General features: G+C 37.5%; 1 protein-coding gene across 6 annotated transcripts in view; it reads right to left on the bottom strand.

Moving 5' to 3' along the window:
• ZFHX4 (zinc finger homeobox 4) overlaps positions 1-21,100 on the bottom strand; it is a 176,712-nt gene that overhangs the window by 22,076 nt on the left and 133,536 nt on the right. For 4 of the 6 annotated variants that reach the window (XM_068525327.1, XM_068525325.1, XM_068525329.1 and 1 more), the window contains 2 exons: positions 9,520-9,588; positions 1,738-1,893 (listed from right to left, as the gene is read on the bottom strand). In XM_068525327.1, the coding sequence (XP_068381428.1) occupies positions 1,738-1,893; positions 9,520-9,588 (225 nt within the window). The remainder of the gene's footprint in view (positions 1-1,737; positions 1,894-9,519; positions 9,589-21,100) is intronic. The other 2 variants (XM_068525328.1, XM_068525330.1) reach the window with 1 other exon arrangement.

Raw genomic sequence — 21,100 nt, 5'->3', positions numbered from 1 at the left:
AGACTCTTGCCTCACTGGTGAGACTGGAGCCATTTTCAAGAGATTCCCACAACGCGTCCTTTACAAGGTATTAGTTACTTAAAACCAAGCAAAATGTCACATTCCTATGTATTACGTGAACACTCAACGAACACCAATGTCCTGTGTGTTTTACACATTCTTCTGAAGAATGGGGTTGGGTGGGTGTATGGTCTGCAATCTCTTTTGGCATTGCTGTGAGAAAATCACCACTGAAGGCAGCAGAATCCTGCCCTCCCAGAAGCAGTCCATCAGCTAGCCTTGATGAGGTCCATCCTAGACCTAAACTGACTTCCTTGCTATTGCCAATTCTTTTCAAATGATGCTTAAATGGCACTACCCTTGACCTTAACTGATCACAAGGTACTTCAAATTCCTTGTCAGTGACCTCAGGAACTGTATTAATATACAGCTAGGGCATTTTTTTTTTTTTTTTTTACATTGCTTTAGGCTCAAAACCAACCTTAGATCTTCTTTGTTTAAATCAAATTAGAATCATATGTTAGCCACTATATCCTAGACGCAAATTTAAATGGCACTCTTCTCACTGGACTCCAGAGAGAAATTCAGCATTGAACGGTGTGGGGTGGATATCAGGGAGGCCCTTCAAATAATTTTTGAAGGGAATGGAAAACTTAGATATGCAAAGACTGAACCACAAATATGGGATAATTCAGGTTTAAATAAACTTGCAAGTGAAAATGATATTTTCTGCACAACCCAATGTCTTCACAGTGAAAACAAGCTTCTTTAGATGCGGCTGTCATTGGAATTCAAGGAAAAGATAGATGACTACCTGAAACTAATAGGCTTGAACCCGTTTCAGCACTTCTTCTGCTTCAATGAGTCCAACATAATAAAACTAGGTATAGCGTGCAGCAAAAGTAGCCAATGTAATATTCATTGGGACCATAGATTTCCATCTCATACATACAAAGCATGGATGAAGTCATATATTTGCCAAATCAAACACAGAAAAAGCCTTAGGTATCCACACCAGATGCTGGCCTAGGGTTTGTTTGTGCACAAGTAAATGTCATGACACGAAGGTTTGTTTTCAAAGACAGTAGCTTTCATTACTGGGATTTGTCTATTCTAGAAGATCAAAATTACCCAGCACCTAATCCCTTCTCAATGATATTTCCTCTTCTTAGGCTGAATCATCTGTAAACTTTTTCACTGGATTTTGTTTGAAATGCCTCAAATAGATGCCCTTAAAAAGGGCAAATTCCTGAGTGTAAGTTGTAAAAAAGCAAGGAAAAATAACATTTATTTTTAAGGTTATGTGGTTTGGGGAGGGGGGGCGGCGCATGTGATTGAATGAAAAAGTTCAAGTGATATCTAATCCTGTGCTTATGAAAAATTAATATGCCATCAGAGGAATCACAAGTATAGCTAAGATTAATGAAAGGCGCTTAAAAAATTACAAGCACACAAACTGATTTGATTAAAAAATAATCTCGCTGGTCGTCCTGCAATATTCTTCAACTTATCCACATCTATTCTGTCAGATGGTTATGATTAAAAATAGGTCAATGGGAGGCTACTGATAGAAATCACATGCAAAATGCACATGCAATGAATAGTAGTGGGAATGTTCAGACAGTTTAAAATGAATAAAAGCTTTTAATAAGCTTTGGGGGGGGGGGCAGTGAAGGAAGAGCAGATTGCAGGGAATGGAGGTGGGGGAAGGAAAGGTGAAAGATTCTAGCATCTTACCAGAGTCTTTATTAGAGTTTTTGCCTTCATTATTGTCTCTCTCACTTGTGTCTTTCTCATCATCCTCAGCCCCGGCTGTAGGTTTAATAGCTCCTTCTGCCTCCTCACTTTGTTCTTCTGTTAAGAAAGACAGACCGGTCAGTTGGATGGAAAACCCTAGAAAAACACACATGAAAATAAACTATGTGACCATTTAAGAACTTTGTTATTTATGAATCATTTGCAGACATTCATTCTCAAAAAAGAGCATGAATTTAGTAAAAGCCACTATTAGAACCTGCTGGGTATACCAATGCAGGTTTTGTTTTGTTAGTTTTTAATCTCAAGCAACTTCTTTTATTATCCATTGAGAAAATGTGCCTGTACTAAATTAAAAGAAATCTTTTCAAAGAAATACAGTTTAAGATAGAAAAGATTGAAAAATGGATGTAAGGTAATTTTGTAATTTCAATAGTAGAACCTTCTAAGCTGCATGAACCCACTGCTGCATGGATTTGGATAAATGGCAGAAGGAACCGAATTCTCAGAAAAATTTCTTAGTTCAATAATGTGATAATGACGGGTTAAATGTAAGACAGGTGTTACTCCTGCCTTTCAGCCCTTAGACCCCAGAGGAATTCTTTGGAATTTGTCAGAGTAAGATCTCAAAACTTCAGTTACACTGGGATTTTATTTTATTTTTTTTCTATAGGGGGAGCTATACAGGGCGTAGGACAGAAGAAGGTATACTTCTATGACAACCGCGTCACCCCACACCTCATTCACGGGTTTCACACCAGCTAGATTACATGGAAATCCTCATAGTAACTCAACCCTATTTAATTATTCTGTAAATCTTAGCTATGCCGCTGCTGGTGGATTAATCTGTTTATGCAGTTAGCCTCTATGCTGGGTCTGTGTAGCACTAATCCGTGAAAGGCCCACTGTTCTCTTTCATCCTGCGATCATTTGTCTCTCACTGTGCTGATGTCACATTTTAATGAATTTTTAGCAATCTGAGTAATGCCAGATAACCAGACTCACAACTCCCCACAGCATGGCATGCTGTTTTCATTGCGGCACAAAAAATAAAAATCATATTTCCCTGTTCAGTTAGGAATTACATAAATTAGGAGAAGAAGGTAAAATGGGATTAGAAACACCAGGCTACTCAATTTCATAAAATCTTTAATGACCATATAAATTAACCCTGGAAAGGCAAAAGGTCATCGACACCCATTTGCATACACTCTTCTATTTGCTTTTGATAAGCAGAGCTTTTATGCAGAGAACATGATACAATTAACCCTTCAAGAACCGTACAAAACGCAGCTCCGGACACTTTAAGTGTCAAGCATTAACTGAAAATTACACACTGCATAAAATTTTCATTGCAAATGCTGTAGTGATTGAAAGGGGAAATCATGGCCCTCTCCACACCCCATGTTTTTTTAATAACGTTCTGACAGCAGAATGAAATATCCACTGTCATACGTAGCAGCTGAGCACCAAAAAAAAAAAAGAAAAAATTGCTATTTAGTGCCTCACTTGCCAGCCATGCTCTACAACCATGAGAGCAGAAAACAACAGAGGGGGGCCAGTTCTGGGCTCAATGGGGGAAACTCCAAAAAAAACTAAGGGGAAAACAAGGACGCTTAATACATTTGAAACCGGAGTTTGTTTCGACTGTTAAGTCCTCAAAGGCACCATACAAATCTCTTGATTCCATATTTGCACTTTGCCACTGCACAAAAGCAGAGGGGAGGTCCTTGGGGAGGGGTGGGTCATCGGAGGGTTTGGGGGCAGCTTCCCTTTCAATACATGTGGAAATTGTACTTGAAGAAGAAAGAATCAACCCTCCTCCTGGCTGTAGCCTGCTTTCACCTGTCGGTGATAATCACTGATCAAACCCAGGCTCCCTCCTCCCATCAGGGGGCCAGGCTGGGTGGGGACAGCGGTCTGGCTCAGTCTGGGAGGCTGGGAGGCTGAGATCATGACTAGATCAGGCTGTGTCCCCGCCAAGTCCACACACGTGACGTGACATCCAGAGTCAGGCCCGCGACCTACGGACGGCCCGTGGCAATTACTGCTCAGCTCATCCCGGGGAAGGGATGCGAGACTTCTTGGAGTAGATTTACTGGACCTCTCCCCCAGGGCGGGAAAATGAAGCGTCAGAGTGCTACTGAATGTCCTTATCTGGAGGGGACAGAAAACTGTAAGGGCTATCGCATCTCATGTTCATAAAACATTGTGCGTCAGGAGAAGGTAATGAAGAATATGAAGGTACGAAAAGAAAAACTACAGTATCATCTGCGTCTCATCAGACAGTTTTTGCAGGATCCTCTTCTTCATTTTTCTGGTATGTGTCTTAAGTGTGAGAGAAATTCCCAGACAAGTTCTTCTATACATCACTGTGGTGTCTGACCTCAGCCTGACCCTGGCAACAGTTTGAGAAATCTGAATGCGAACAAAGGCTCTGTGTCAGCAGCCGGGAGAGATTGTGGGATAGACTCTCCCCATCAACTTAATCGCAAACAGCAGTTCTGAGGCCATAACTTTGCCCGGCTCCTCCAAGCCGCAGCTCATAACCTCCAGAGGTGGATTTGCTGGCATTCCCTCTGCTTCTGTCACTCCCCACACTTTTCTTGTTCTTCCTTTGAAGTAGGCAGGCAATTAGCTCTAATGCTCCAGCAATTCAGACCTGTTTTGTGGTTTTGAAGGCGAAAGCTGTTTATTACAGGTAGGCTCTTTGGAGCCGTAGAACTTGGCGAATTTTTAATCACGTCAAAAAAGAATCAAAGGGTAACTTATGTACACCATAAAGTTTCCTGCAAGTCAGAAGTAAAAAGTCACTTTCATTCTTAAAGAGAGTTTTTGAAATAAATTTGACATTCATTTTATAAATAGGCTTTAGAGTCAGGAGTATTCACATGGAGAAACCACTTTCTCTAGAAAACCTTGTAGGTTGGATTTGGGGTTAAGGGCAAGAGTTGGCTACATTCTATTGAATAATTTTCAAGTACCACATTTCATCAACTGTAAAATGCCATAAAACGTAAGATGCTTATGAAAAAAGGAAGAAAATTTTATGAAAGAAGGAAAACAGCGTATGACATTAAATGTATTAAAGGGATGTCTTAGAACTGAGGGAAATTACGTAAAATTCCCAAATAAGGATACTAAATTACATAAAATCCCCAAATAAAGATGCTAAAGCAGTTTTCATGTTCATCAATACATTTCTTCAACATGTTACATGTAATAATAATGAAAGTATTATAGCATTTCATAATATTGTTGTATTCACACTGTCCATATTTCAATTATTCTTTTGCTTCATGGAAAATAAAAAATATAGTATTCATGTGTTAAACTTTATGATATGAGTGTAGTTATGCTTAAATGCACATTAGGGTCCAGTAGAACTTCCCAATTTTCAGATAAATGATAAAATGTTTCTATTTTAAAACGTTTCAAAATAATAGGAATAAGACAAAGTAATACTATAGTCATATATACTATAAAAGTACAGTACAGTCAACTTCCCCTAGCATTTTTATCATACTAAGATGATGATCTTATAAGTTACACATACACATAAACTATATTTAAAAGAAAAGTTTTTGAATGAGTAGCTTATTTTCCTTTGAATAATAAAAAATGATTGGAAAATCACTATCAATTTATTCTACAAAATTATATAATTTCCAAGCAAATCGGCTTCAGTGACACGCCTCTGATCTGAACACCAGTTTTGCTTGGTTCCCATTGCTTTATTATACTTGGGTTTGGAAATCCTCTGAGTCTTCTAAGGAAAACACCACATACTTTTTAAGCCCGTGTAAAGAGGAAGCAGAGGTTAGTGACTCAAACATCTGTAGTTTTTTTTATGGAGCATATATTCTAGATACTTGGCTTACAAGAATTCCTTCCTGGGCCCCTTCATTGTCTCCCTGCCCAGTCCCCACTCCCTCCAAATTTATCCTTTATATGATCTACTTGAATTTGACTTCTCTACTTAAAATCTTTCAGTGACTGCCATCACATAAAGAAAAAGCTCAGTCTTCTGTACAGGGCAAGACTAGCCGGCCCTTGTCCACCAGTCCGGTCTCATATTTCTTCACTTCCTACCTAGCACTTAACTCTCAGGTACAGTGTTCTCAAATTTTACGGCACCAGAATCACCTGGAAGACTTGTTAAACCACAGATTGCTGGACTCTATCCCTAGAACGTCTGACTTGGTAGGTTTAGAGTAAGGCCTGAGAATTTATATCTCTAAGTTCCCAGGTAATGCTAAAGCTTTTGGTCGAAGGGCCACATTTTGTGCACCACTGTTTAGACACACGCAATAGTCATTAATGCCCTCTTCCATCCTATGAGACATACCACTCTGTTTCTTTCTCTTATCTAGAACAACTTTTCTCCACTGTATAATTCCCATCTTTCCTTTAAGGCTAGCTCGGGAAATATCAGTTTCATCATATGTAAAACTGGAGTTAATAATACCCACCTCATGGATTTGTTATAATGTATAAAAATCAGTCAGCACAGAGCAAAACACACAATAAGTATTAAAAAATGCTAACTATCATTATTAATTGCTTATTTCTCAAAAAAAATCTTCCCTAAATATTGAACTAGGAGTAATGTTTCTGGATAAATTTCTTTTTCTTTTTCTTGTGCACTGGTGTCAAACAACTTACCATAGTATGTGGAAATTATCTGCGTATTACCTACTTTCTCTAATAGGTACACATTTATTGAAAACAGTGATTGTCTTATTTGTCACTGTGCCAGAAGCACCAGGATTAGTGCCTGGAATTATAGAAGGTGGGCAATACTTGTTAGTTGGAACGCTGACTTCCATTTAGGAAGCAAAATTGGGAAGAAAAGGAGAAGTCCAGACTCTATCCCATTCCTCTATTGCCCTTCAATAAAACCTAAAAGGAGTATTTGTTTGGTTTGGTTTGGTTTTGGTCTGGTTTGGGTTTTTTGTTTTTTGCTTTACATCTTCTCTCTCTACTAAATCACATTCATTATTCAACCCTCTCCAGCCTGGCTTCACATCCATTCCTCTTCTCAAAGCCACCAATGACTTCCATGCTGTGAAATCCAGTGGCCACTTCTCTGTTTGAATCTTACTTAACTTTGCTCAATAGATGTTACTACTCCTTTCTCCTTGAAAAACGTCCCTTTCTTGAATTTCTTTGCATGAGACTTTTGTGATTTTCATCGTACCCCTCTGAAAGTTCCCTCTTATTCCCCTTTGCTGGGGCCTCCTCCATTAAAAATCTAAATATTGGAGTGTCTCCAGCATTTGTCTTAAGCCCTATTCTCTTATCTACAAAGAATGTTTGATTTGAGGAAAAATAATGATTTCCCTAGATGATTTCATCCAGATCCATTGTTTTAAATTTTATATCTCCATTTGGATGTCTGGAAGGCATATCAAACTTAATATGCCCACATCAGAGCTCTTGATCCCTCTTCAACATACTTCACTTTGTTTCTCCCGAGTCTCCACCACCTCAGTTAATGGTACCACCATTCACAAAAAGCAAGAGTCATCACTGACTTCTTTCCTTCCTTCTCTTATGTACACAATCCATTGGCAAGTCCCATTAATTCCAATTCCAAAGTATTTGGTATACAGTAAATCCATCTATTTCTTTACATTTCCATTGCCAGTACCCTTAATCGCTTACCTGTATCTTGCAATGGTCTCATAACTGGGGAAGACTTGCTCTTGCTTTCCCACAATTTATTCTGCGTACCTTCATATAATAAAATCGAGCCATTCTCCTGTTTGAGGCCTGCCATGGCTTCCTACTTTGCTTAAAATAACATACATAACAACTCCTTACTGTGGTTGAAATGATCAGGCCTTGCCTACCTTTATGACTTCATCTTACATTGTTCTCCTCCTCATTCAGTCATCTATCTCCAGATCAGCCTTCTTTCTCTTCATGCACTATGACCGACTTCTTCCCCTCTTCTGTCTGTAATGCCTTTCCCCTAATTGGGTCCTTCTCATTATTTTGGACTCAGCTCTCCTGTCATTTCCTCAAAGAACTTCTCTGACCACTGCTTCTAAGGTAGTACATCACCTGTCACACCCGTGGGGTCCTCAGACTTTAGTGGGAATCACTGTCACCTGGAGGGCTTGTCAAACCACAGACTGCTGGGCCCCATCCTCAGTGTTTCTAATTCAGTGAAGTCTGGGATGGGGCCTAAGAATCTGCCTTCTTCCAAGTTCCCAGATTGGGCTGATGCTGATTTTAAGGGGCCCACACTTTGGGAACCTCTGCTCTACACATGACCTCTTCCAATTCCTTTTTCACGTTTGTTGCAATCTGAAAATAACATTTGTATAGTAATATTGTCTAAAAATGAGAGAACTCATCTGCCTTACTCATAACATATGCCCAACAGTTCCTGGCAATTTTGAGTAAAATTGGTGATGCCTAGTTTTCCTACTTGGGGTAACTAGGTCTATGGTATGATGTCATCAATTAAAAGAGAAGAAGAAATGGTTTTGCAGAAAAGAGAAGTTCAGTTTGGAATTTGTTATATTTGACTTCCCTGTAGAACATACCTATGAAAATATCCAGAAGGCATGGGAATGTCTAAATATAAAGCTTCTCAGAGAGGTTGAAGTGAAGATGTAAATTTTGGTGTCTTTTTTTTTTTTTTTTTTTACAAAACGATAAAGAAATGTATTGAGAGGGAGAGGTCTCCTTTTAGTCTAATATTTTTGTCATGGTCTTGATTTTTGCCCTCTTACTTTCAATCCAGTCATTAATGCAATTTTTTGATTGGCTTGAAGTGAGGAGGAAGAACTGTGTTTATGCTACTTTAGCTTAAATATGTTCTTTAGTTTTCTAGGGAAAAATAATATATACAATAAAAAATAATTACTTATAAATAAAAAAGTATTCATGAGACACACATAGGTGAAGGTAAACTTAACTTTGAAGACTTTTTTAAGAGGGAAGTCCTGAGTTTATATTGGAGGAATGGTTTCATTTGCAATTTTTTAAAAGTATTTCAATACCCCATTATGAATGTGAAGGACTTTTTATAATCATTTCTTTTTTGTTCTGTATAGCACATTATTATTCCAGCTGTATAAATCTGGAAACTGGAATCATGTTTATACAGCAGAAATAAATGAGGTGTGTTGTAGCAACATGGGTGAAATTCCCCTTAAATTATCTGAATGTAATGCTGCTAAGAAGGCATAGCCTCCATCTTTTACCACACACATAAGCATGCAAAGCACAGGAACTAGTGATTGTATTGACAGGGCAGTAAAAATCCAATCAACTCATTAATTACCAAAACTAACTCCACCATCCAGGTTGTTTGACTTGGGGAAAAATAATACCTAGCTTATTGACTTATACATTGTGTAAAACTGACCATTTAGGTAAAACTTCATGGTGTGTAAATGTAGATGTGAGAAATTATCCAGCAGAAGTTACCTCTTCTTTAAGAAATTGCTTTACATATGCATCCAAATATTGGCTACATGTGATTTAATTTATTTATTATATACTGGGTTGGCCAAAAAGTTCGTTCGGGTGTTGTCAGCGCTTACAGAAGACCCGAACGAACTTTTTGGCCAAACCGATAGTTGATTTATTATACATAATATTGATATAGTCTATATAGGATTTAAATTATTTGTATAAGGGATCTGATCAGTCCTAATTAGAGCAGTTCCAGAGATAGTTCATTACATAAATTATGAGAGTAACCAATGTAGCTCATTCAAGACAGATAAGAATAAGACCGATTACCTGAGGTCGCTCTCAACTGCTGCTCCGTAAGATCATCCTCACAGGTCCTGGCTCCCAGAGAGGCAGTTTCTGCAGAGGACATCAGAGTGAAAGGTAATCAGCATGCCATGTTCAGCTCTGCAGTGTCAGCCAGTATCACAAGAACCCAAAATTTGGCTTTCAAAGAGATAAGCATCAGGCAGAACTCAGGTGAATCTCTGGCACACCTTACATCCTAGTGGCTGGAAAAATGAGCCCAGGGAGTGGCAAGATGAGATCTAATTCTCAATAATCAGCAGCACACAGCGAATATAATAATACAGATAAAATATGGAAACAAGAAAGGCTCATTCTGATTTTTCCCACTTGGTTATTTGGCCAAGCCTACATGTTATAATGACAATGGCACATTACATAAACTATGAGCATACTTTTACTTCTCTGTCAAGGTACCAAAAAAAAGAAAAAAAAATACTCAATATATGGTAGCTGATGTGAGAGACCAAAGCAAAAAACAAGCACTTGAAGAAACCTGAAGAATATGTCCAAGTCATCAATAAATCCACATCTTTATTCTGATCTTTTAGGTGAGCTCCAGAGCAGAAGTGCCTGCGATGTCCTGGTTTGCTAAACTTATCCCCAGACAGAAATCATAGGTTTCATCTAGCTCCATTCTTCCTTTGTGTTCCCTGTCGTAGGGAAATCTATAAAAAACAACTAGACTTCAGAAATCACTTTCCATACCGTATTCTTTCTCTATTGACTCAACACATGGCGTTGATTCCATTTTACAAAGTCTCTTGTCTTGTCATGTCTGTTTCTCTATTCTTCTGTCATCATCTCTTTCCTGACAATCTCAATAGCCTCCACAACAATCTCTGGAATTCCATGTCTTTCCAATCTAATATCTCATAATATCTCAAGAGCTATCATTCAAGAAAGTAAAATTGCTTGAGTAAACATCATGGCCCTAGCGCTGGATTTTTGGTATATTACTTGACCTCTTTAAGCCCTGATTCCCTGATTTGTAAAATACAGATATAACTAAATAAATAATCAACAACCATAAGAGAAAATAATCCAAATAAAGGGAAAATGTGATATGGTCTTTAAAGTGAGAAAAGGCCATATCTCGTTGAGAGGATAAGAAAGCTGTCACCCAATCCTTACACTGTTAAATAGACTCAAGTTTATCTAATATTTCTAGGCAATAGCATCTGTGGTTGATTCTGAGGGCTTTAATTAAACAAATAATTAACCTTTAAAATAGAAGTGCACACCGAAGCACTATTATTGCCTTCACTAATTGTTTTTCCTGCTACACACAAAACCTTTGACCTTTGATGGCAAACTATTTAAAAACAATACAATCATAATAAATACCCAGTGCCCTTTCCCAAACAACAGCAGCAACAAAAAACAATTATCTTGTAACTGTATCTTAAATTAGTTTTGAAAAAAAGAATTGGTCATCAGTCTTTGCTTATAAATTCAGGAATAACTTCCTAATAGATCACAACATTGGTGTCCAATCAATATGTCACTCAAGAAGGCCACTTCTTCCTCCTGGCAATCTCTCATATCTTTATGCCTTGATCAATGTTGTTCCTTTTATTTTTTGAATGTCTTTTTTTTCTTCTCCTGTTAAACTCTCATTCTTCCCTCAAAACCTAAAGCAAGTGTCACCTCCTCTGTGCTTTCATTAACAATTAGCTTATACATATGTCTCAGCACTTTTGATGTATTGTGATAACTTTTATATGATTCATGTCTATTTCCCCAAGAAACTGTGAGTTCCTTGAGAGCTTTCATTTTAAGAGATTCTCAACTTAGGACAAAGTGAGGCATATCAAAGTCACCTAGGATACCTTTATTCAAAATACTAAACCACACCCTATATCCTGAAACAGATGAATCTCAAGATGAGAATTTTATAAAAGCTTCCCAGAGCCTCAGAACTCTAAATTCAAAGCTTCCTCAATTATAGCAAAAACAGAGAAGTCCTCTTACATATATACGTATATATATATATATATAAACGTGTGCGTGTAAAACCATTTCTTCCCCTCTTTTCTAGCAAAAAGAGTTCCATTTTATCAAATAATCCTTACCATTCCACACACACACACACACACACAGACACACACACACACTTCAATGTATTAATTACTCTTGTTCAAATAGATATCAGTAGTAGCTAAGTGAATTTGACCAAATGACTGCTACTCTTTGAAGATTCATGAAAATAAAAAGAAAACAATGACAACTTATTAAGTTTGTATCTCTGCCAGATACTGTGGTAAACTATTTGTGTAAAAACAGTCATGTAACCCTCACAATAAAATCATGAGGTAATGCTTAATCTTTATTTTACAAATCAGGAGCCTGGGGGCTCAAAGATGTTAAGGTCACTTGCCTCAAGTCCCCAAGTTTGAAACTGACAGAGCCTGAAATGAAACCCAGGTCAGTATGGTAAAAAAGTCTGTGAAATTTTGGATGTGTCCAGTTTTAATACCACAGTATTTAGAAGCTTATAAAGGTTTTCCTACCTTTGTGAAGGCCAGAAAACTAAGTGTGTGTGTGTGGAGAGGGGCGGGAAGGAGGAGGGAAGAAAGCAACTTTTCACTAGTCCTGTGAAAATTTCTGATATTTCATAAAAGATTTACATTCTTTGAATATAAAATGTAACCAAATAATAGTTTGGTGCCACATTGAAATCCTTACATTTAATAGTGATTTAAGGAAATGTGCAAAATGTCAAAACCAAAACTGTTATTTAATCTCACAAATTAGATCATGTGGCACTTGGAGACTACCCCGAAGAGAGTGACTTGTGCAAATAATTTTATAAAGGAATGTAGTGCAGTATGCCACAGAATTCTTTTTAGATCCTCAACAATAGTGCCCCCTTTATACAAATGATATAAATATTTTAATAAAGGAGATTTTAACTTATCAAGTGAACTGATTATACTTTTCTGCCTGTGTAAAATGACATGTTTAAAGCCTACTAATGATACTAGCATCTTTCAATATTTCACTTTAATAATTGCTCTGTAATAACAAGTCTGACTGTTGTTAACACGATCTGTCTCTTTTGCTGGTGATTTAATTAGATTACTAACTTGTGTTCTCTAGCACCTGACCTTTCTTATTTAATACTATTTAAAAATAAGATCACTGACAATTCATTCAGTATTCTACTCTATTCTGTCAATTTTGTGATGATCACACATTCGAAAATGATACCAAATTACTTTATTTTTATTAACACAAGGTAGGAGTAATTGCTGCATTTTCTGAGGAATAGTATATTGATTACCACAATCACCATCACTACCACCAACATTTTACAGTATTTGCTTTGTGCCAGGTACTGACTGGTGCCCTTTATATGTGTTAGGACACCTCAAGCAAGTGGTGGAGCTATGATTCGAACCCATATAGCTTTATTCAGGAATAGCTCTCTTAACCACAATGATATACTGAACCATATTTTTAAAATCCTAAATGTGGCTTTCCTTTCGATTCTGTAATTATTTCTCATTTCCCTTTTTTCTCATTTGACCTGAGTTCTGCTAACCACCTTTTCCCTTACCCCAAACCAAATGGTTACATCTCCCAAGGCAATGCTTAAAACCTAAATTTTTAGGGTTCTTACTCCTTTTAATTATGAGAATGAAAGCCCTCACCACTCTCTCTCTTTTCTTGTCCTGCCACACCTACTCATAAGCTTGTCCACCTCACTACTCCTTTTTTCCTTCCCTTGTTTGAATAATATTTATTCTGTAAGTTAACTGATAACTTTCAGGCATTCAATCTTAGTTCAAAAGTCATCAAGTTCTTATCTGGCAAATCGTGATTTTTTTTTTTTCCTGCAAATTGGAATAATACTTTAAAAAAACTATATAATCCATACAAATCTAATGATCAGGGAAAGATCTGGAATTTTAATTTTTTAAAGCAGTCTAGATACACAAACAGAGAATTCTAAGTTTAAGATTGCTGTGATTTGGGAATAAATCTAATCTTAATCTGCACTTGATTATTGCAGCAGCCACGTGCTTTTTATATTCTTATCAGCAAATCTGGGAAGCGTTTGGCACAAGTTCAGTGGAAGTTGGAATTTTTAAAATAATGTTTGAATATTTAAGTTGCCAAGTATAGTGCTAAGATAGTATTTGCTTACAAAACTTCCACGTCTCAACCCCTCCCATTGATTTGTTAATGCATTAACTAATCAAGTGCATCGCTATTTTTAGTAAAATGTTTAGCACATAAAATAAAAAAAATACACCACCAAACAGAGTAAATATTAAGCTAACTGGTCTAAAGTAATAAAGAGAAAGAAAAGCATTTTCTGTAGTCCTAGGTCCTAGATAACGTTTTGAGTTCCACTTTACTTTCATCCATTAAAAAAAAAAATAAAATAAAATATATATATATATATATATATATATATATATATATATAAGCCCATTCTTATCTTATAATTGGAGAATAAGACCAAATTCTGAAAGAGAATCCACAAATTTCAACAGCCCTTCTAGCTCCTCCTCCCATTTTTTGAAGTCCCTCCCCTCTCTACCTCAGCTCTATGACTCATTGTAAAAGGTATCTTAGAGACTGGGAATACAGAGAAGACACCTGCAGCTCTCTAGTTTCAAAATAATAAGTGAATATTTGTTGGAAACCTGTTAGGTGCTAAGCACGTAACATGCATTTCCTTACTCAATCCTCACAGTAAATCTGTCACAGAAAAGCCATTGCTTTTACGGAAGAGATGAGATATCAAAGCTCAGACATTTGTCCAAAGGCACAGAGTGGCAGAAGGTAGGATTTCAACTGAGTGAGTCTGATTCCAAAGCTCTGTACTCTCCCCTGGACAGGGTGCCTCCAGGCAGCCCCCAGGACTCCTGGGCCAGGAAGCCTAAAAACTTTGAGTTTCCTACCTCCTAAAAAAACAGCTCAAACCCCTTCAAAGCAGATTCACCATAACAAGATCAATATTTAGAAGAACACGTCAAATTCAACATTTATTACTACCGTGGTAGTTCACGTTTTAATAAAAACCTCTGGACTTGCTTGTGTGTTGCAAAAGAGAAGCCTGTTTCCAGTTGAAGCAAGTTTGCAATTAAAAATGGTTTCAAGTGGTCTTCTCCATCCTTTTCCTATGTGGATACAAAGAGTGTGCTTCTAAAAAGCTAAGCAACTCAGCATGTTACCAAATGGTTTTGAGTAACCAAGCAACATTATCATTGTTGATCTGCAGTGCTTTCTCTTAAATTATTTCTTCTAGGCAGTAATAGATTGAAGTGCATTGGATGCTCCAGTGTCACTTACCTGAATGGGGCTGGATTTGTCATTTTTTACTTTCTGAAAAAGTAGAGCTCCTTTACCCTGCCCTGTCTGGTTTTACCCAGAAGTTATTTTTATATAGTAAGGCAGTAGTATCTCCTGGGGCCTCCAGGCCAGGAATGTGTGATCACTTCTTTCTGCTTCTTGAATCATCTATGACCTCAGTGTAGTGGGACCTCAAAAGAATTTAATAAGTTCCTGATATCAATTAGTTTCAATAAATTACTCATACATCCTCTTAAGGTCTCATATTTTAAAGTGCTGTTACTGAAATATTTTTTCTTAAATTTACTAATGCCTAATACATCTCTCCATATAAGATTCTATTTTATTTGATTGTTTTGAAAGTAAAAGATTGAACTTCTCTTATAATTTAGGGATAATAGCACGTTCCCATCTATCAACCGGTTGCCCAGTTTTCTAGACTCGAGTCCTTATAGGATTTGTGACAATCTCTCTTTATATTGTCTAAAACGATTTTCATTCCTTGGCACACTATGCTGTCTTGGCTAGGTTTCTCATTAACACAGGAGCACGTCTTGTCCACACACGGATCCCTAGCCTACCCAGTAGGAACACGTGCAACACTGGCTACTTATTTCAACACTTTGTTTTCTATCTCATAGCTAGTTTTTAATCCTTTACTTTCTACTCCACAGTTGCCAAGTTTTCTGAATAGCCTCATATTAGGTTAAAAGCCTTGCAAAGTTATTTTTTAAAATAGAAAAGAAAATAAATGTTTAGCCAGCAGTGCATCTTTATCACGATTTCCTTTATCTCTATCAAAGACCCCTTACAAGGGTATCATTTACTCTAAGGGAAGTTGCATTTCTTTGTCTCAGTCATTATTTGGTTCTTAGAAATTTCTACAACTTCTCTCACACTTTCACCTCAAAGACTTCTGTAATGATAGGTGCTTCCCTCAGAGACTGCATTGTTTTAAAATTACTGCAACAATTCTAGAGTTGAATCAGTTTCACAACTTAAAAAAAAATGTTTTCTGGAATCTGCAATGATAATCTGCAATGATTTCATCATTCCCGAGATTTTACTTCAATCATATTCAATGAGTTACTTGGGCATGCTTCTTTGGAACCATTATCCATGAAACCATCATTCACTCTGGCTGTGGAGAACCAGAGAAAGTAACCCTGTGTTGAAATAATAGTCATTTTTTAAAAAACCATTTGAGGCACTTCCCTGGTGGTGCAGTGGTTAAGAATCTGCCTGCCAATGCAGGGGACACGGGTTCGAGCCCTGGTCCGGGAAGATCCCACGTGCTGAGGAGCAGCTAAGCCTGTGCGCCACAACTACTGAGCCCGCGTGCTGCAACTACTGAAGCCCACGTGCCTAGAGCCCGTGCTCTGCAACAAGAGAAGCCACTGCAATGAGAAGCACGCACACCGCAACTAAGAGTAGCTCCCACTCGCCGCATCTAGAGAAAGCCTGAACACAGCAACGAAGACCCAACGCAGCCAAAAATAAATAAATCTATAAAAAAAAAAAAAAAAAACAAAACTATTGCAAGTCATTCTCTTCGCTTGAAATTTTGAGCAAAGATAAAAGATGAGACATCAGTAACATAAAAATAGCTCACTTCTGCTATAGCTAAGTGGCCCTTAGAAGCCTATGTTGTTCAAAAACAATTTCATTAGAAGAATATTGACTACTCCTATGTATACGTTTGTGCTAGGGAAAAACAAAAAAACAAAAAAAAAACCGTGCACTGAAGAAACAAATACACTCAGGCTTGAATCCCAGCTCCACCACTTTCTAACTGCTTGAAGGAGCAAGTTACTTAGCTTCCCTGAAATTCAGGATCCTATATGTGAAAATGGAAACAAAAATACCCAGATTTCAGGGGATAATAGGAAGTAACGTTAATAAATATATAAAGCATCTAGTACTGAGTAATTAGTAGATGTGTTCACAGATGATTCTTCTCTGGCTTGGTCCACACTGCTGAACAGAAGTTATTCAAAGAAGAGACTACATCAATTTGGTATACTGACATTTTAGATTATAGTTATATGTAATGGACTCTCTGTCCATCAGTTAAGTGTTTTAAGCCTTTAAAAGATCACTATTATTTGTGTAGATATTTTAGAAATAGCAAATGTTAACAAGACTAAACATTGGTTTCCTAAGCAACATAGTTTGCAAGTTCTGTTTTTTTTTAAATCCCTAAGTAAATTTTACATATGCTGCAATAAAACTGGTATGTGAACCACGTTGTAAAGACTGTTCAGTTCACAGTAGTTTGGCCATTTACAAAAGGTATAATGAGGAAGATGAACTCAAAGGACTTGTGGTGATGGACAAGTCAGCCCTAGGTTTGCTCTAGCAAGAGAGGGATCCTCCCCTCCCCAACTCCAAGCTCCCACCGTCAGTATAATATTAAGAGAAAAACTCAATGAGAAGTCAAACCTCAGAATACAGGGCTGCAAATGTGGCATTCTCCAAAAATCGAAAAATCTCCATTTATACACAAACATTGGGTCGAGTAATTTTCTAGACTATTCCTTACACTGCAGTCACCTAAATCATATGACCTACTGAGAACATCACCAAAGCACAAAACATTTATTTTTTTCTCCGAAGCAATCCTTAACGAACCGAGGACAGTACATTAGAGCTTTCACAAAGCCAAGTTAAATGGGAAAGGTAAAAAATAGGAATTAAAACTTTGCTTCAATCCATGTAGATTTAAACTGATCTATTAGCATTTTGGAGCCAGTCTTCCTATTATAAAGTGAGGATAAAGTGATCTGTTCTGCTTGCCTCACAAAGTCACGGTGAGGATGAAATGGAAGTTGTTGCTATCATCACCTCCAGGTGATCATGCAAGACAGGGAAATACAATCCTTGTACTACACTTTCTAAATATTTAATGTCCTAAATACGCTGACATGGAAGGCACCACTACTACTTATAATAAACTATGCTATACAGTTATATATATGGGGGAAATGATTGCTTCCCATGTGCAGGCTTATTTATTTTGTGAATTATATATGGCCATAAAAGAAAATCCTCAGATGACTAAATCAATTCTTTTTATCAACACTGTAATTGTTGAAATAAATTTATCAATAACCTAAGATGGAGAAAAGTTTCCTAAATTATATGTAAATAATCCTCGGGTTATTACTGTTCAGAGTTTTCTACATTTCACCACATTAGGAAAGGTCAAATTTATATAGTCATATAGCCCAAATTATGCTTACAAGAATTGACCTAGGCAATGATGGATACAAACATAAGTAAAATAAATCTGGAGAGGTTAAGTTAGTGAAAGTATGCATAGTCCCAGAAAAGGAAGATTAGAAAGGCTAGGCTGGAGCCAAGAATGAAAAATGTACTATTGGAACCTGCTATGAATTTTCAAGACAATACTTATGCGTACCCATGAAATGTTTATTTAATAAATCATTCATTAATGAGCAGATTGATGAGATTTGGCACATTGTTTCTTTGGACTGTATTAGTGGCAGAAAAAATGGTTTCTGAGACACAGCCAATTTTTTTCTTCTTTGTCTGGATGCAAGTATTGCAAAGGGTCCCTTGATCTGGGCAAAGTGAGAGTTTTAAGCAGGAGATGCCATGATCATATTTGCATCTTTGGGATGCTATGCAGGGGATGGAATGGAGGAGGAAGAGTTTGGTTGTTTGAAAAAAAAAAAAAGGACACTGGAACATTCATTGTACTTCCATCTATTACCTTCTAGAAGAAATCATGGATTAAAGGAAGAATAGTGATTCCATTGGAGAGAAAAGGAATGTTAAAACATCCAAGATTGGGGTAAGAGAAAAGATGATGAGCTCAGTTTTGGACATGAATTAGAGGAGAGCTGATGAGTAAAAATTTAAGTTACTGAAACTAGATCCTGGAAGAGAAGTCTGAGTTGAAAATCATTTGGAAGAAGTCATAACGAATACTAGCGAGTAGATGGCACTTCTGAGGAAGAACGCATAGCATACAGAAGAGGAGGGCTGAGGACAGAACCCTAAGGAAGGAAAATTAAGAAGCAAGTGGCTTGAAGATTACTGAAAGAATACAAAAGGTGATGATGGAGAACAAAGAGGTAGGCACAGGACCCTGGAGTGATCGATAAAACAGTGACCAAAGGAAAAGAACTTTCCAGAGGTTTGAGGCACAGCGTAAAATTACACAGAGAAGTAAAATAAGGCCCTGGTGATATTGTGAGAGATGATGGTGGAAGAGGCAGTAGAGGGATGGTACATACTTCATAGAAGGAGTAGATAGAACTTGCTGATGGGTCTGATGAGGAAAGTGACAGAAGAAGACAAATCAAAGATGATTCCAATGTTTTTTGCCCAAGAAATTAGAGGAATGGAGATCCTGTTTACTGAGATGAGGAAAAGTGCAGCTGGAACAAGTTGGGAGGGAGGAGAAGGTTTGGAATCAGTCATTTGGAAAGTGTTTGGTTTGAGATGCTTTGTTTATATACCTAAGTAAAGGTGTCAAGTAGGTAAGTGTGGCAGTGGGGGCAGAGAGGAGAGGGCGAGGGAAAGAGAGAAGGAAAAGGAGAAGGAGGGGTAGGAAGGAAGGAAGAGGTCAACATATAGATGCTCATTTAAGTCCTTCAGATGAGATTGAATAAGATCACCTAGAGGATACATGAGAGTACATGACTGAACCCAGGATACACTCTTACACAGGACACACCAAAGGAGGGGACGCTGTGAGCAGCCCACTCCAGCAGGGCAAAGTACTTTAGCCTTGACATTGTCTAGAATTGCCAGTGCGTGGTAAAAATAATAATCAAGCAAGCTAACTTTTAGTCAGTTTTACTGTTACTGTTTTTAAATTTCTATAGGAATGCTGCCACTTTATTGCCTGAACTGGGGTGGAATATTCACACTATCCCCTCCTTAAATGAGAAGAAACCAGTGAAGAAGAATGAGCAAGAACAGTCCGTGAAGTAGAAGATCCAGAGAGAATGGGGTATGGAAGCCTCGTGAAAGAGCCATTTCAAAAAGAAGGGAGAGGTGAACTTGTCAAAAGTTGCTGGTTGGGCAGATGAGAACTAGGAATTGACCATGATGTTTGCCAAAGAATGGGTCCTTGGAGTCTTTGGCCAGAGCTTCTTTTGAAGAGTGGTGAAGGCAAACGCCCCCTGAATGTGGGTATAAGAGAGAATGAAGATGAAGGAAATGGAGGAGTCAAGTGCAGACGATTCTCTGAGGCGTTTTGCTGTAAAAAGGATCAGAGAAATGGGGCAGCATGCGGAGGTGGCTGTGGCATCATGGGACGGTTTCTCTAAGTAGAGTGATGTAGAGAATGTCAGTATGAGGATGGTGATGAGCTAGTGGTGAGGGAAAATTAATGATGCAGAAGACAGTGAGGCAGTGACAAGTGTCAGATGATGGATCTCACAGGAGCCAGACGGGTGTGGATTTCTGAAGCAAGTGTGAATGGGGATGGAAGTCAAATGATCACTGAAGTCAATGGAAGTTAAGTTAGAACTTAACCTCATAGAAGCTGGAGGCTGTCAGGATCATGACAAAAGTTGGGGATGAGAGTTGGGGGAGTACAAAGTTACAGAGGAGAGTAAAGAGGTGCCAAAACGAATGAGAATGTTGTAAAACAGGGACTAGAAAAGAGGGCCAGATAGCAAAAGCCATTTTGTTTTAGCATATAAAATATTCCTATTTGTCCTTTTTTGTGATACCCAATGACGGAAACCATTTTTGTTGAGTAAAGATTTGACCAGCAATCTTATCTAGCTATGAGCCAGGACCACTACTTTTTCCTTGTAGATACTATGGAGGCCATGTAAGCAATACAATTATTATCAACAAAAATGAAAAACCTTGCAGAACATAAGCGGTCTCCTATTAAACGCTTAGATTAAGTTTTATGGCAATACTATCACATTGTATTTTTCATAATCTTTCTAAGTTTGATCAAAAAAACTTACAATGTGATGCACATAGCAGATGAATTTTAGGATTTTGGTACAAGGTGATGAAAATATCTCAGAAATGTATGATGACTTGGTCCATTAAGTTTGTTGTCGTGGCTAAGTAGATGAAGTAACTCATGATCATTACTAATGTAAAAGGTGATGTATAAGCTAAAACCACATTATCGTAAACATCTTATGATTAAAACAAACCAAAAAATAATCCTGCAAAAATTTAAAGATATCGCTATTCTAAAATACTTGATAATGGCAAACAGGAAAAGTGAACTTTAATACGTGCGGACAATTCACAA

Source organism: Eschrichtius robustus, chromosome 17 (assembly GCF_028021215.1).
Source record: "Eschrichtius robustus isolate mEscRob2 chromosome 17, mEscRob2.pri, whole genome shotgun sequence".
In the NCBI taxonomy this organism is placed as follows: Eukaryota; Metazoa; Chordata; class Mammalia; order Artiodactyla; family Eschrichtiidae; genus Eschrichtius; species Eschrichtius robustus.
The sequence above is the reverse complement of the archived record's forward strand: the minus strand, read 5'-3'. Positions and strand labels throughout refer to the sequence as shown.